This window comes from Micromys minutus (genome assembly GCF_963924665.1).
Source record: "Micromys minutus genome assembly, chromosome: 29".
NCBI classification, from domain to species: Eukaryota; Metazoa; Chordata; class Mammalia; order Rodentia; family Muridae; genus Micromys; species Micromys minutus.
Window position 1 is genome coordinate 17030690 of NC_137964.1, and position 17604 is coordinate 17048293.

General features: G+C 42.2%; 1 protein-coding gene across 5 annotated transcripts in view; it reads left to right on the plus strand.

Annotated features, from left to right (window-relative positions):
- AUTS2 (activator of transcription and developmental regulator AUTS2) overlaps nt 1-17604 on the plus strand; it is a gene marked incomplete at its 5' end in the record, with an annotated part of 1029376 nt that overhangs the window by 257692 nt on the left and 754080 nt on the right. For all 5 annotated transcript variants that reach the window (XM_080941138.1, XM_080941139.1, XM_080941141.1 and 2 more), the window contains one exon: nt 14875-15087. In XM_080941138.1, coding sequence (XP_080797264.1) covers nt 14875-15087 — 213 coding nt within the window. The remainder of the gene's footprint in view (nt 1-14874; nt 15088-17604) is intronic.

Sequence of the window (17604 nt, forward strand, 5' to 3'; positions counted from 1 at the left end):
TGCATGGTTTTTTTTTTTTTTGTTGTTATTCTGTTTTTATTTTAATTTTTTTATTTTCATGTTAAATTGTGACTATCATACATGCATCTCTCTTCTTCTTGGGAATGTACAGATGTCTCAGTGGAAAAGCCAGCAGGGATAAACCTGTTCAGAGGAGATTAACGATGGAATCAGCAGCCATAGCTCCCTCAGGTCCTCCTTTTGCTTCTCTTGGAGATACTTCACAGGGTGGCCTTTTAAATTTTTGTTCTATGAAGAACATAAACTGTTAATCTCCTCTATTCCAAATTTCCCAGAAGTTTTCCATCCTCCCATTTTATGGGATAATGCCTTTTGCTTCTGTGCCATATCTACTACCCACCCACCTTCTTATTTTTCTCATGATTTTTTTTTTTCTTGTTTGAGTGTCCCATAAATCACAGAAGATTTAAGGAGACATGAAGACACACTGGAAATTTATATGGTCTAGGTATTAGGAAGGGATTTTAAAAGGTATTATGTTTGCATTATTTCAAGTTAAATAAGCCAGATGATTTGCTTATCTTTAAAAGCAAACAAGCAGACAAACAGTGAAAATAATGAGCTATAAACCCAGGGGTTTAGACAGGCTTCTGATCCCCTCACCTTTGTCGGAGTGTGGTCCTCCGCCTGCCCACATGGCCTCGGGAAAATTAATTAGTTGCAATGTCTTCAGGGAGGGAATGTGGCTCCCTGAATAGGGTGTTTTCCTGACTTGAAATAAAGGCCTGGATTCCATTTTCAGCACCCTATAAAGCAAACGCAGCAAGCCAGGCAGGATTCTCTGTGCCATCAGGGAGGTCCTGGCAGGAGGATCAGAAGTTCAAGTTCATTGGCTATAGTGAGTGTTCCAAAATAGGATGGACTAAACAAGACCCTGCTGCCCACCACACACCTTAGTTGTTGTTGTTGTTTTTTTTTTTTTTTTTAAGTAATGTAACTTTGATTTTGGCAGACATTGTGTCAATTTATATTTATATCATCTACTAAGTGAATAGGGGACCTCAAGGCCACCAAGCTACAAGTGGCAAAGATAGCCCACATACCTGGATGAATTACACAAGAGGACCAGCTTGCTGCAGTGCTAGATTGAGTACAGACACAGAAGGAAGGCATGGGAAACAGGGGCCCAGCGGGGAGTATGTCCTGATGACTTGTTGATGTGGGACGTTCTTGGAGACTTAGAATCTCTGTGTCAGTTAGAAGTTATGGGTCTGTGTTTATCAAGCAGCTTCTAGCTTGGGGGTGGATACCAAGTGCTTTCCTTCAGGCTGGGTAACACTGTCTTTGAGGAAAGGAAACATATCTGTGGCCATCTCTTAGCATACTCAAGGTTTGATGATGCTGGGAAAGGAAGTGATTACTCAGTCAGCAGTAGGGTGGGGAGGGGATAAGAGACTACTAATTCAGTGTGCTGTCAGCTCAGCTTCTTGATTCCAGGCTAGCTTTCCCCATGAGGGACAACACAACTGTCATTTTGGATTAGAAGCCAACAGAGCCTGTTGGCCATCAGGGTTGGGATATGGCTGGGCTTATGTCATCTGTAGGATGAAATGTCCTAGCTACAAAGTGGAAACCGAACATGAAAATAGAAAGCTCCTGTCTAAAGTGCAGCTTAATTCACAGGCTCAGGAAACCCAGACCGGCCTTCTGAGCAACCTTTGCATATATGCTCAAGTGCATACCCACCCAGGCTCCTGCAGCGGGTCCAGCCTTTATCATCACAGGTCCTGCAGAGCTGTTCTCTCTTCCTCATAGTGGTATGGATGTCAACTTTAACAGCTGTCATGTGTATTGACTTCCCTCCCAATTACGCATGTATGTGAAGCTACAGTTCATTCAGTGAGTGCTTGCCTTTCCCAATGGGAGATTGGGATTTCACCTTTATTAATGTAGTTGGCTGAGTTTTCAAGGGCATTGATGCATCCTCTGGAGGGGTGGAGACAGGTTGATTTACCAGCATCCTGATGACATCTTTCACCCCTCTCCCTTCCTGAGTCTAAGGACTGGTTTAATGGCACAGGCTTCCTTGGGAAAGTAGGCTGAAATTCCATATAATCTATGAGCACACTATTGAATATGTATGTAGCCCTTTGAGGATGTATTGGTAGAGTTCAGGGATGGGGAATGGTGTCTGTGCATGACAACTCCAAATTCTGAGAGGTTCTCAGTGGTCAGATTTTACCGATGAGTTTTTCAAAAATTAATCTCCATTCTTTTATCAATTCTTGGTGGCTTATGTTTTGTGTAGCAGCCATTCCTTTGGACCAGAAATCCCTGTTCCCTGTTAGGTAAACACAGAAAGAGCATAGATTATGAGTTAAAAGTATTGACAGCATTTCAAGTGCTATCAGAGAACATTTAATTCAGCTTAATTTTGTGATAAATCTGGAGTTTAATCCTCTGGTTACCCAGGTAATCATGTCTATATTGATCTCTTCTGAACGAGTGCCTGCGGTTTAATAAACTTTGCCATTAACCCACAGCCTCTGAAGGGAGAGATTGATTCCGTGATCAAATCTGATAGAATCAATAGGTATCTAAATATCACAAACTTTATCTGTAGGAAGCCTTAGTAGAGACACAAACCTTCAGCTTATGTCACGAAACAGGGAGGCAAACTGGTCCTCTGTATGTGAACTAAAAGCTTCAGAGTTAGCACCTGATAGTCTCAGGCAGGCTGGCCCTGCAGTTTCTCTGCCAAGCCATTTAGTATAAGCTGGAAGGTTAATCCATCTACCATAATTGCCGAGCCTGCTTGCTTTTCATTGCAGAGATTCCCTCAAGGAGTTGATAAGTTGTGGGGTTGTTTTTGGTCACAGGGGGGCATCTTCAGTGATGCAAACCTGTAATCCAGTTTTATTTTTACCCCTGGAGTGTTAAATGAAGAAAATACTGTCTGGATATGCCCTGAAATAGAAGACCTGAGGTGGCTAGAAAACAAGTCACAGGTTGGAACTGTGCAAACAAGCTTCAGGAGTTGGAGAACTGTGTATGGAGCTTCTCTGTATATCCTATTGAGTGGTGGAGCATTAGCAATGTGTGCTAATTGGGTGGGGGATCTACATTTGTACCTATGTGCATTCATAGAGCTACAGTCTCCAAAAATATTTTCCAAGTCACATCATGACAATGTTTGGCAATGAGTGTCAAGTTTGTATAGCTGCTTATTTTTAAAACCAGAAGTGCTTAATTCTCTGGTAGATTTCACCTCTGGAATAAAATGTCAGTTTTAGAGAAAATCTAAAGTCTTTACTTTCTTGTAGATTTTTTAAATTGCTCACTAGAGTTTGAAAGAGTTCAGGTGCTTGGCATAAGAGGCATAGGCTTTCTGTAATTTCATATGGGGAGGAAATCTGAAATTGCATAGACATGCACAGAATGTTTTTACAGTGCCGTAATCCTAATCTAGATACAAAATTTTCTGCAAGCAAAACTCCATAATTCAAAATGCACAAGTAAGTTTCATAATAATCCAGAATTTGAGAATGAACATAGGATAGAAACCATGATTGCTTCTAAATGTGTTTTTAGTCACTTTTGGTCAGGATGCAAACCATGGGAACTTCTGACTGCACTGCCCATCACTGATGCTCTTTCTCTGAGTAGTCATTTGATCTCCAGGCTTCAGCTCCTTCCATCATAAAATGATGATGGTATTGTCTGCTGTATAAAGTTACTAGGCCATTCATTGAGAGACATAAAACATAACTGGTTATGAAAAAAATCATTTTACTAGTCTTTGCTTTATATTTAGAGATGGCTTGACTCAGTAAATTCTTACCTATAACTCAAGTTACAGCACAATTAAGATAAAGACAAGTAAAGTGTGCACCTAGAAAAGAGGACTTTCAGTTGCTGAAGTGGGCGGGAAACACTATGTGGAAGAAATTCTGAATTCATGGCCTGCAGGCTGTGTTTGTTGAGCATTTTCTGTGTGGTAGTTTTTCAAGGTAATAACATTTGGGAATTTTAATAGCATAAGAGATCTTCTGATTAAGGACCCCTGATTTATAGATATGAAATACATTGCTCTTTCTCTCTCTCTCTTGAGAAGCCAATTAAAATGTATTTGAGAAATGACACAGTATTGGTTCACAGGAGTAGGAGTCATCTGCACATTTGTTCTCCTCCGAACCCTCCACCTGTGCATCTCTAGTGGCTTTAGACCTGGGATGTTGGACATTACAGAAATGAATTAATGATCGCCTGACAAATGTGGCAGTTAGTACTTATTGTCACTTGACTGGATTTGGACACCAGGAGAAACTACTAAGTATGTCTGTGAGAGGGTTACTAGATTGGGTTAATTGAGACAGGAAGTCCCAGCCTTAATGTGAGTGACACTGTGGCATGGCCAGAGTCCTATTGTGTATCAAAGGAGGCTACGCAACAGTGTTCACCCTTGGTTTTCTGTGGATGCGGTGGGACACACTGCTTCCCACTCCTGCTACCATAATGCATTGTGCCGTCAAGCTGTGGATCAAAGTGAACCATTTCTTCCTATACTGGTTTTGTTGTTGTTTTTGTTGTTATTGGTGACAGCACCAAGAATCATTCTATATAAATCTTACAGAGTCACTTGCAATATCTCAGTCACAAGAGCACTTTGCTGTGTCTAGACAGTTCGGGGGTCACTATTGAAAACTTGATTTATATTCCCATTCTCATACCCAGATTTTTGTCTTCTTAATAAATACCCATCCTAGCAGGTGGAGGATGAAATCTTAGTGTAATTTGCATATCCCTGATGGCTAGTGTTACCTAGTACCTTCTCACATACCTGGCTGGCATCCACATTTCTTTAAAAGCAAACACATCTTTGCAGGTTCTTTATAACAGATCTCATGTGCTAGGGTTATAGATTATTTTGAAGTACTTGCCCAGCAAGCACAGAACCCTAAGTTACATTTCCAGGACCTCACAAACCAGGTGTGGAGCCACATGCCCACTGTTTTAGCCTTTGGAAGGTGGAGGTAGAAGGATCACTTTGAGGCAGGAGGATTAGTTTAAAATCAGCTTCAACTACGCTGTGAGTTTAAGGCTGGTTCTGCAATACACCAGACCGACTGTCTTTAAACTAAAATAATACCCTGGAATCAGACAATAGAGGAAAATTGCAGACTGTCATTCAGGTTACACACCTTCAGTTATTCTTCACCTTACTGGATTAGCTTGGAGTGTGCAAAAACCCACTGGGAATCTCAGGATACTGTTGCTCCCTTGACATGGGAAGCCTGGCTTTGCCCTCTTCGGTGTTTGAGAACTGTATGGTGTCCCCTTTTTCCTCTGGATTGCTCTCCTCTCTTTTGTGTGTGGCTCCTTTGGCCCTTTGTATATATCCTTGCCCTTAAGCCCTCACTGATGAGATTTTCTGCCCTTGGTCATGCTGTTCTCAGTTTGCAGAGTGCTGCTTGTTACAGAGGAGTTCTTTTTTTTTTTTTTTTTTTTTTTTAAGGTTTCCTTTTCGTCATGCTGTATTTCTCAGATTATCTGGAGGGACTGTAATCCAATTTTAGGAATCCTTCAGGGCTGAGAGCCTAAACTGTTTTAAGCAATAGCATCTGGTTGCCAGGGACTCAACCACTTCGAGTGTGTTAAGGGCTAAAGGCAGCCAACTCTCAATTATCTATAGGAAGGAGAGACTGCTGGTGTTTTCATTTCACAGTGCAAAAAAAAAAAAAAATCTCACTTAAGCCGGTAGTTGATCTCATCCTATAACTAAGCTTAGCGGGGCTACTTGGTGTGGGCTTTTGTGTCTTCTTTCTCCTCTTCTCTTTCTTTCTTCTGTCTCTGTTTCTGTCCCCCCCCCCACCCCATGCCTCTCTCTCCCTTTTTTCCTCTCTCTCTTCCTCCCTCACTCCCTCTTCAGAGCCTCTCACATTTTCCCTTGACTCCCCCAGTGCGGGTACCACATCCTGAACCTATGACTTACTGACTTACCATGGCCAGTCTTTCTATTGTTTCTCATTTCAGCAATCTATTGCATGTCTGTTTCATTGTGGTTGTAGGTTTTATTCTCCTAAGGATGCTGGAGTTAGTTGTTCTGCTGAGCCCCCAGAAGAGCAGTGTTTACCCTTAACCACTGAGCAAAAAAATTCAACCTTCACAATGCCCTTTGAAGACCAGAAGCTTTAATTTTTGACTTGTCGATGTTTCTTTTTATGGGTGCTCATTTTGGTACCTGACCAGAGAAATCTTTGTCTAACCTGAGGTTCTATGAATTTTTATATTCTGTTTACCTCTAGGATAATTTTGATTTTGAGTTTTATAATATATCTAGAGGATTTTTTTTTCCAGTCAGCTCAAGTTATGGACTGAAATTATTGCATGTTGTTAATGTATTCCATTACCATTTACCAAAAGAAGTGATTTGAGGCTGCAAAGATGACTTAGCAGTACCAGGACCTGTTTGGCTTGAACATTCATGTTGGATGGCTTACAACTGCTTGCCATGCTAGTTCTAGGGGATCCAGTGTCCTCTTCTGGCCTTGCAAGGCACTTACAAATGTAGCACATACTTACACATCTATACATAAATAAAAAGGAAAAGTAAAACAACGACTTTTCTACAGAGCTGCCAATGTACATGGTGTGCATGTCCTTTTGGATTTTCTTTCTGCTCTATTGAGCCTCGTTTTTAGCCTTATATCCAGCTAGGGAATTCACTTTTTATTCAGTGTGAAAGGTGCCAGTAAGGAACATCCTGCCTAGTCCTCATGTAACCCTCAATAAATATTCATAGATTTCTCTCCTGCTGTGATTGAGCAGCTACAGATTGGGAATCCTGTTTGATATTTTGAACAGATGACGGAGTATATGGCACCTATCAAACATACTGAATTAGGAGTAAAGAAAATGTATGTCTGTGTGTCTGTCCGATGAATGTGAACATGAATGTACATCTCTATGCATGCACATGTATGTGTATTCATGTAAAGGTCAGAAATTGACATTAGTGTCTTATTTGGTTCCATGAAGGTGTTACACAGTGAAGCAGGGTTCTCTGACTTGCATCCAGATCTGTGGATTCATCTAGTTTAGCTACTCACCTCAGAGCCACAGATCCCATGTCTGTCACCTCAGTGTTTCTGTTACAGGCCACCTGGAATCTTCTGCTTGGCGCTTCTGAACTCCAGCTCCCATGCTTGCCCCATCAGGGTTTTAGTCACAGCCTCCTCCCTTGAACCCTTGGTTTGTTTGAAAGTTGTTAATATTTAAAGCTAACATATATATACAAAGGAACTTATGTAGACACTGACATCCTAATGCTTCTGTGTCTCAAGTATTGAGCATACCTGTGTGTGCCACTGTATCTGGCTGAGATAAATTTTTAAGTGATGTCCTGGATATTGAATTTTTTTCTACAATACTCCATTCACTGGAAAGTGGGGGCTCCAAGAGTCTGTTCATCAAATTTATTCCTTTAAAAATCCACATTGGAGACTAATACAAAAACAATCACACAGAATTTGGAAGCCTTGAACTTTAATACAAAAACTTTTCCTCTTACCACATTAGACCTTTGCAGCTCATTTGCAGAGGGGCTTTTCTAGAATAAATAGTTTCCAAAGCCAACTTGTTCAGAAAACAAGCACAATGCCTTGTAGTAAATCAACCAAAGGTCCACTGGAGTAAAACAATGGAAGATACACATTCGTGTCATTTGATGACTAGAAGGCCATCTCTTAATTTCTCCCAATTTTACTTAGCTGTGATTGTCACCTTAACCCAACCTAAGGTCATCGGATAGAAGAAGCATTCATTAAGGAATTTTCTAGATCAGATTGCCCCCTATACATAATGTGACCAGTCTTGACTCTTAATTGATGTAGGAAGTCCCAGCCCAGTGTTACTAGGCTGTTTACTGAAACTGGCTCAGCATGACCCTGTGATCTATCCAGCAAGCATCATTCTTCTGTGGTTCTTACTTTGAGTTCTTGCCTTGACTTCCCTCAGTGGTAGACTGTAATCTGGAAGAGTAAGTCAAATAACACCCCCACCCCAAGTTTCTGTCAGTCTTAGTATAGGTTACAGCAGCAGAAAGGAAAACTAGAACAGTCCTTGAGATCAAATATCTCAGAGTAGATCATGTGACACACACAGGCACACCTCTCGGCCTTTCTACCCATGATGGACTGTCCTCAGATTAATATGATTGGAAACACCAGACAGAGCCTCTTTTCCAAAACCCATTTTCAGCAAAGCAGGCAAATTGTGCCCCTATTTCCCATCATCTCTACTTCATCTGTAATCAGCAAATGGGGCCCCTCAGCCTGCATTGTGTTTCATGTGCAATCTTTTAGCCTCCCTGAGTTTGCACAACACTGAACCTTCTCATTTTGAAATTCAGGAGTAGCACAGTAAGCCTTGGGCAGAAGATTGTAATTTGAGAGAAGGGGAAGTCACGAATAAGATCACCTGTTCTGGAGAGGGCTGCTACAAAAGGAAATTGCTTTGCTTCATCAGTGTCTGAGCCTCTGAAGGGATGTTCTCCTGTCATCCTGCCCTCCATCTCCAGTGACCTGAAAATCACATAATTTCAAACATTCACAGAGCTGGTTTCTCTGTGCATGGCTTGCGCTTACCCTCTATTGCCAGCAGATGTGTCTAAATCTTTCCCCTTCACAGGCTGGCTTCTGCTGCTGTGTGGGTGTCAGATTTATCAGACTTCTCACTTCCAGCCTTCCAGGGTTTGGGTAGGTGGGGCAGACTTATCTCTGGCCTTTTAGGGTCTTAGTCTGAGCCTGAGAATTAAATAGTCCTAAAACAGATTAACAGGAGAATGGTGTGTATTTGTGACATAACCAGAAGTAACTCAGGGGAAAATAAAATCCCTTGAATGAGGAGCCAGTATGGGGTACTTGACTGTAATCTCAGCACTTAAGGAAAAGAAGGGGAATATGGGTCAGGGTCATCCATTCTCTGTGACTCAGCCTGGGATACTTGGGACAGTCTCAAAACAACAACGGTAACAGTACTTAAAAAGTGATGTGACCCATATGCTTACATAGCGGCTGCATAGGGATGGCAGTTTTAGAGAAACACCCACAATCCCTGGGGATAATAAAGAAGGCGAGACTTACTTCACTGGTCGTATTTGTACACATTTTTCTGAGCTGTGTCTCCCAATCTCTGTATTTTCTCTCTCCCACGCCAGATACACATCTTGCACTAAGCATACCTACCTTCCCCCTCTGCCTGTAGAGATGATATTTCTTTTCTATTGGCTAAGTGAGGGCAGAGTGTCCCTCTTGAATCTGCTGATTTTCAAGTACCTTTAGTTTACAATAATCCTTCTGCCAAGTGGCATGTTTTCAAGTGGCATGTGCTGCCACCTTTCATTCATGTGCTAAATGCTTCCCTTGCAGAACAAGAACTGTAGTCGTTTTATAAAGCACTGCAGGTTATTCTGATGGACCGTCTTTCTCTGCAATTGCTCGACTAGTCAAATAACAAATTAGCAGGCCTTTGAAAATGGCTGCTCATTGATCCCAGGATGTTCTTTTATAATCTAGATGGTTTTCTTTTCTTGTAGCAGTAGTGTTCAGAGTAACCATGTTTAAGAGAATTCTTAATTGAATGACCACAGATGCCTTGATGGTGGGTTGACGTACACATGCATGAAGTCATGCAGTTTTATGAATATTGATAGGTTTATATTATATCTTATCTTTGGTTTATAACCAGTCTTTCTGTGGTTTGTCATCATCTTTTTTCTGGGTATGAGCAGAGGGGATGTTAGGCGGCTGTCATATTTTATTAATCATTGTTCTTGAGAAGAATAGAACTCATAGAATGAATCTATCCATCTGTCCATCCGTTTGTCTGTCTTTGTATTATGGGACTTTTTCGGGTACCTTACTGGCAGTTGTCCTGCTAGTCCAACTATGGCTGTCTACTAAGGGAAGGTTTAAGAATCTAGTAGCTGTTCTGTTCACAAGGCTTGGTGTCTCAGCTGGTCCGCAGTATATGTTGAAACCCTGAAGTGGGCTCTCATGCTAGGGAAGGAATGGACTTGTCAGTGAGGGCAAGCAGGCAAGGAGCAGGTGCTTCCTTGTTCCATGGTTTTTATATAGGCTACCACCAGAAGATGTGGCCCATATTTAAGGTGGATTGTCCTACATCAAGAGCCAGGTTTAGAAAGGATCTCTCTACTTCAAGTGAATCAACCAAGAAAAATCCCTCACAGGTGTACCCAGCCGTTTTAGTTAATTCCACATGTAGTCATGCTGGCAACCAAGAATTGCTGTCACATTTACCCTTTCAGTCTTCACCTCGTTGGTAGGGTCCCACACCATATTTGGAGCTAGCATACTCACAAGCAGTGGACTTAGAGGCCGGTATGGTCCCAAACCCAGTTTTCTAGATGGGCGCTGTGGATTTTAATGCAGGTCCTCATGATTGATAGAAACTGTTCTTCTCCAGTGATCCATCTCCCTGTGTTCCTAGATTTGGCTTCCTTTTTTATATGGGTTTGTGTGTGTGTGTGTGTGTGTGTGTGTGTGTGTGTGTGTGTGTGAGAGAGAGAGAGAGAGAGAGAGAGAGAGAGAGAGAGAGCACATACCCATATACACCAACAAAACACACACACAGTGTCTGAAAGCCTAAGCCTCTTATACTATATACACTAACATATCCCTAGTGTCTGAAAGCAAAAGCCTCTTACACAATATAATATAGAGTAACATCTATACTGTCTGAAAGAAGCCCCTTATGTGTCTATATATTATATAAACTATTTATATATGAAACATAGCTCTAGTTCCTGAAATCAGAAGCTTCTTATGTTATGAAAAACGTTTTAAAAAGATGTCAGTTTCCTTTTAAGCCTCTACGCAGACACAGGACTTTCCTCCTTTTCCCTCCTCCCTCAGAGTGAAGAAGCTCAGTCTTAATTGGCATAAAGATGATTGTACTGCTGCTTCTAAGATTTTATCTGGTTTCTGGCAAGCTGATGTCCTGGCATGGGGTCTGTTTGTTCCATGTAGCTATTTTGCACAGCAATGAGAATGCCTTGATTAATATGTTACAGGAAAATAAAATGGATTTGGAAAAAAATTGTAACATACTCTCATGAATATTAATTCACATTTGTAACGAATTGGAGATAATTTTTAGTATACTTCTAGAGGCACCTTCAGTATGAATGGAGGCCTGATTTCTGAAGAGACTAAATGTGTGGGGCAAATTTATTCTTATTTGTGTATCTAAGATAGGATTTCTTGGATCCTTGGTTACCACTCATTATAGAGCTGAGCCTGACCTTGAACTTCTGACCCTCCTGCCTCCATCCTTCAGCTGCTAGGATATATAGACATGCACTGTTGCTCTTAGTTTTTTGTAGTACTGAGAATGGAACCCACTTCCCCATGACAGGCAAGTGCTCTACCAGCTGAGTGCATCTGCAGCTGAGCCTCCTGCTAGAGGGGTATGGGCCTTATAACTAATTAGAGGTTTGTATGAAGAAAGCAGATATGGACTACGTTCCTGGACCATTCTGTTGTGTTGGGGTACTGGAGCCAGCTGTTTGGTTTTGTGCTGTTTCCTCTTTCAAAGGATTATGGTAACACCTTCCTTAAAGTCCTGGAACAAGTTGTGCTCTCTAATTCAGATCTAGGTCATATATAGGGCAACCCTCTGTCAGCTCCAGCCCTCCAGCCTGGTCTAAAACATGTGATCCAGGTTTAGCATCTTTTCTTTTTAGTCTTTAATTCAAGCTTGCTAGCATGCATCTCCTTTACTTGACGAGTGTGTATCCCCTTAATCCTGACACTCATGAAAATAGGAAGCATACCTTCATTGGTGACTCTGACATACACAGGTGCCTTGCATCCGCAGCCTTATGCAGTCCAGTTCTGTGACAGTGCTAAGGCTGAGGAGAGTGAAGGCCCATTTTAACCCATTCAACCTGATGTAGAAAATAGCACAAACTGGTGCTCAAACATAGCCTGCAATGTAACCCAGCTCTTGGCAGAGGCAGAAGGGTCAGAGTTCAGGTCAGAGGTCCAACACACAGTGACTTTATGAGCAAGACTCTTTCGCCAAAGACCCAGGGACAGATGGATAGATCTAGATGGTCATAAGTGTAATAGCTTGCAATGAAGAAAGGTATTCATAATTGTTTCCCAGAAGATGAAAAAAATAACAAAAGTCAATGGGTTTATTGTCTGGTATAATTTAATTCCTCATAGACTGTTCCATCTTGTTGTGTCTTCACATGTTGGGAGGTTCACACAGCCCTTACGTCCCTTTTATTCATGGCAACTCTGTTCTCCTGAAACTACCCCAAAGTGCTCATGTAACTTTGATGACAACCTGTGCAGACCAACACTTGTCCCACCATGTCAACCTAACATGTGTGGCCTAAGGAGGGTGATGGTAAGCAGTATTCCACATGATGCCTGGGGATTTGCAGGGGGTCAAGAAGCAGTAAAACAGAACAGTGCCTGAGATTATTGAGTAACAAAGGCAGGCGAGGTATTTTGAATCAGAGAAATATTTGAATAGGAGAAATAAGAAAACTTCATTTTTTTGTCTTTATTCATTTTCATATTTTTAATTCTGTGCCCTCTTCTGAGTGTATATAATACACTTTGGTCACTTTTATTCCTTCCCCATCCACTCGGGGGGACAACGTCCCATTCTTCCATCCTCCCGTAGAGGAGGATGTAGAACCCTTTAGATCTTCCTCCTTTCCTGTCTTTATTGTTGAAGGTTTGTTTACCTTCAGTTATGTACGTGTGTTATGTCTCTGTGTGGGTACTTGCCTGTGACTTCACATGTCTGTAGACTCCAGAAGAGTGTATTGTGTTCCCTGGAGGTAGAGTTGTGAGTGGCAGTTGTGAGCCACTCCTTGTGGGTTTGGGGATACAAACTCTGGTCCTCCAGTAGAGCAAACTTAGGTTCAAAGCCATCTCTCTAGGTTTTGTTTGCTTGTTGTTTTGTGTTCTGCTGAGTTTGATTGGCATCTGCCACAGGGACATAAGCAATTTACCAGTGGCTACACTGCTTAACAAAATGCCTCTCCTTCTCCCAGCTGTAGTTCCAGGGCAGGGCTGGAGTTTCCTTTATTTTTAAGTGTATCATGTTTAAACGAGCCTGCAAGAGTGTGTATAAGGTATACAATCAAGGAGCTTTTTTTTTCTCTTTTGTGAGTAGTATCATCTCCACTTATAAATAACCGAGTGACAAGTCATTTTTGTGTTAGTTTTCACTGTGTGTAGCATTTTTTAAGGTTCGGTGACATGTTGCGCTCAGCTGTCTTTGCTACTGTGCGGTTTTTTTTTTCTTTGAATTTAGCACATACTTAGTGCTCATTTTGGACATCTGGGTAATTAATGTACCAATTTGGAGACAGTGTGCATTGGAGTGCCTCAGGGAAGTCATTGGTTGTTCCGTGAGGAGTGAGTTACAGGGTTTACTAAGTTTCCTCCTCTGGAACCCTAATGTATAGATGACCTGCATGTCATTATTCTGAGAATCTGCCCTGCAATTCATAAAGATGTCAGGTCCCCATCTCAGTTCATTAATTGCCCAACCTGGTGATGCTATTGTTCACTTTTCAGAAAAAAAATGAAGGACTCCAGGGGCTTGTGATGTAACATATATAACGCATTAACAGTTTTAATGACATGCAATCCTGAGAGTGTTTGTGTGTGCATGCCTATGCACGCCCAGCTAGCAAGCTCTGGAGATTCCCCAGTTCTCACGCTCCTGAACTTGGGTTATAGACAGGGCTCCACTCCTCTCCTATTTATGTGAGTAGTGGGTCATCTGAACTCAAGCTTGGGTCTTCATGTTTGCTTTGCAGCCTCACATCTGAGCAGTGCTTTATTTCCTCAGCCCCAACAGTTGTCTTCTTTCTGGCTCTAATCACCAGGCTCAGCTGTTTTTACTATTGTGTGATCCCCCCCCCCCCCGAATTGAGCACATACTTAGTGCTTATTTTGGAAATGTGCAGTAATTAATGTACCAGTTTGGAGACAAAGGACTGCCTCTGGGAAGTCACTGTGTAGGGAGCATAGGAAGCCCTCAACTAGTGAGGTCTTGTGAGAATCTGTAGTGTTTAGAGATGTATATGCATGTCAAAGAACTCATCGCCTCAGGCTTAGAGGGATGGCAGTGCTCTCTGGGGGGACAAAGTGTTGGCACCTGGGGACAGGTGTTGACAGTGTGCAGAAGATCTACACCATAGTTTCCCTGCTGTAGACTTCTCTCCTACAGAGTGCTCGTGCTGAGACTAGCTAAACCTGTGTTCCCCTGTCTCCCGGTTTAGCTGAATGTAAAACCCCAGCCCCTCGTTCAGCTGCATGCAATAACACTGCTTCTCTGCAACTCTGATCTTCTGGGTCCCTGGAATTTCTCTGGTCCAGACCCCAGTCTGCTGAACCCCAGCCTCTAGCTCCGTCTATGTGTCCCATGTGCTCATCCGCTGTCTTGCCTTTATTCTCGAAGTCAGTCCAGATTTCTGGAGGTGTGCTGGATGTGGTGGTGCTCATGCCTTAATCCCAACAGAGGATCCCTAAGCCTAGCTGAATGAGAAAACCCTAGGCTAGTGACAGGCTTTGTTTCAGAACAGAGAACAGTTGCAGAAGACACCAGAGACTTAGCTTCGGCTTCTATGTGTGCATTTGTAGATGTTCATCAAACCTCCTCCACTCCCCCACCCAACATGAACACACACAAACACAAAGGAATATAATCTGCATATTTGTGGTGTCATAGGGATTCAGGAAACCAGATGACTACTTCTGTATCCATTTCCACCCTTGCTGATATTCCTATTTCGTCTGTGCTTTGGCCGTGGCCTCAGATACCCATGTAACCACCACTTCCCTTTCTTCTCTTATGCAGAAAGATGTAGCAGTTAAGCCTCAGGAACGTGTGGAGAAACGACAGACTCCCCTGACGAAGAAAAAACGAGAAGCTCTCACCAATGGCTTATCTTTTCACTCAAAGAAGAGCCGGCTCAGCCATTCACACCACTACAGCTCGGATCGAGAAAATGACCGCAACCTCTGCCAGCACCTTGGGAAGAGAAAGAAGATGCCGAAGGGACTCAGACAGGTGAGCAAGCCTGGTTCATCCTTTCCTAGGTCCTTCTCTTGCCTCGTTCGCCTCTGTGGTTCTTCTCCTTAGGTGACGGTTTCCTTAACATGATGATGCAGAAATTGCTTTGGAAAGTTGTATGCTTGGTTCTAAATAATGTTCTCAAAGTCTAGGTGTGTTGTCAGTATTTGACTAATACTCCACCAGTGGCACCCTTTCTTTAGGGGTTCTGTGTGTCAGAGCTCCAGGTAATGCTGCTGATATCTGGGAAACATGGTTTGGCTTCTTCCCAGCTTGGAATAATTGGTCCTGTCCGGTATACATCTCAGGGTTCTTGTGTGCTAAAAACGATGGTCTGTGTTAGTAGACCCTCATGTAAAATTCAAACTGAATCACGGGGAGGGAAGTCGCAGTGAAGAAAGCCCACCTGTGTGCCACCATTGGTTTCTCCAGCCCTCAGACTCAGCATGGTCTTTGCAGTTGTTTGAAAGAGGTTGTTGTTGCTGGCGTGGCCTCTGGCTTGCAAATGATTATGTCACAGTGACCCACAATGCAAATACAGAACTTTACATTTAGTAAGTCTGTCTGCCTATGGAAATCCTTATGTGAGGTGAAGTGATGATGAAAAGACAAGGCTTTCTGAACAGTTTGTCCTCACATCGTTGCTTTAGTGCTTGTAGGTACCTGTGCCCTGTGTGTGTGTGTGTGTGTGTGTGGTGTGTGTGTGTGTATGTGTGTGTGTGTGTGTGTGTGTGTGTGTGTGTGTGTTTCTTATTGGATTGCTGTTGGATAAGATTGGTTGTTACTTAAAAGGCACAGAGAATGGACTTGTCGTGGTTGATAGAGCAGGCACTGAAACAGGTAATTCCTAGTTTGTAGATCTTGGATCACAGAAAACAGTGGTTCCAAAAAACATCACCGATCTTCACAACCATATCATGCCCTGCACTAAACACAAATCCCCAACGTCTGTCCATGAGCTAATGGAATCTTTCCAGTAAGAAGTTTACAGCTTGATCATGGGCAGTCAGGGTTGGAAGTCACTAGTGTAAAACTTGAGAAGTGTATTTTGTGTGACGACTTTTAGTCACAGGTTTGTAAAGATGAAAAGCCCTAAGAGGATGCAATAGGCTGTTTGGTGTCATAAAGGGGATGAAGGACATTCCTGTGTAGTGACTCGTAGAGTGATGGGTGCCAGGAAAGACACAGCAAGGTCTGTATCATGATGTCCTCAAATATGTCCCCAGGCACCGGCAAACTCACTTGTTAGTAGGATTGCTAACGTTTATCAATAGTTACAAAGTCTGCAGGAACTTTGCTCTAAGCCATCAGTATATGGCATAGGGTCCTGCAGTAACCCTACCCAGTGGTTAACTACCATGTATACTTTAGAGATAAGGAAACGGGCTGCAAGAGATGAGGTGGTTTGTCAGAGAATCTCCTCACTATGAGGGATTTAGCTAATTACAATTACAATTGTAAATTACATAGATTTCTCTAGCCCCTTAGTTTTCCCATGGTTGCTGGTTTTTGTGTTTGTTGTTTGTTTGTTTGTTTGACATAAGGGTTAAGCATGGGGGAAAAGAACTCTAGATCATAGGATGTAGGGAGGACAATCTACAAATAATTTTAGAAATAACACGGTCAGATAGCACATTTGATCTTTGGCATCTGCCCATGAAGGCACAAGGTGAAGCAGGGTAATCAGAGCAGGTCTGAGTTGGGAAGCTTGAAGGTAACCAACGTTAAATGAAGATCTCTTTTTTCTTTGCACTGGGGGTAAGGAACTGGGCAGAGGGAGTGAAGACTAGGGAGGGTCCATAAAAGGTGACATTGCTCTGGAATTTGTGTTCCTTGCTAATGTGCAAATATTGTCACCTTTGTCCCAGACCCTCTTACCTTCCTAACATGATGTAGGAGTGCTTTTGACTCTGTCAGGAGAGAAACCACTTCACTTCCCTGACAAGGACAAGAGGTATGGCTTCTTTCATGGCCTCGTCTCCCTTTTATTTTCTTTGCCTTCAAGTCATCCCTGTGATTTTCTGGAAGCCAGGAGTTTTCTTTGAAAATAACAGTGAGAATAACTGAAGACTTGGGTCATGCATCTGGAATTTGATTTTTGGTCTTGATAGTCAAATGATACTTCAGGTACTAATGATATTTGAAGTCAAAGCTTTGAAGGGTACTTACTTTGCAGATAATAAAGAATAAATCCAACCTTTCATTTATATAACAAAACATAGTATACTCCTATGTTATTTATTCATGCCTGACTATTCCAGTTCATCAAGAATTCTATTTATAGTAAGAGAGGCATTTGTCATTCACAGTAATTTTAGAATTACTCTATGCTGATGCACTACTGGAAAATGAAGTCCCGGAAGTATGTTCCTCAAAATATCCCTTCTGAGATTCATGATAACTTCAGCGATAATATAGTCAGATAGGAGGTCATAGAGATCTTTGATGGGAGAGCATATCGGGCCTAAAGAAAGCAACTTGTTTTAGTCAGTCTGTATGTGAGTGATGTCTCTT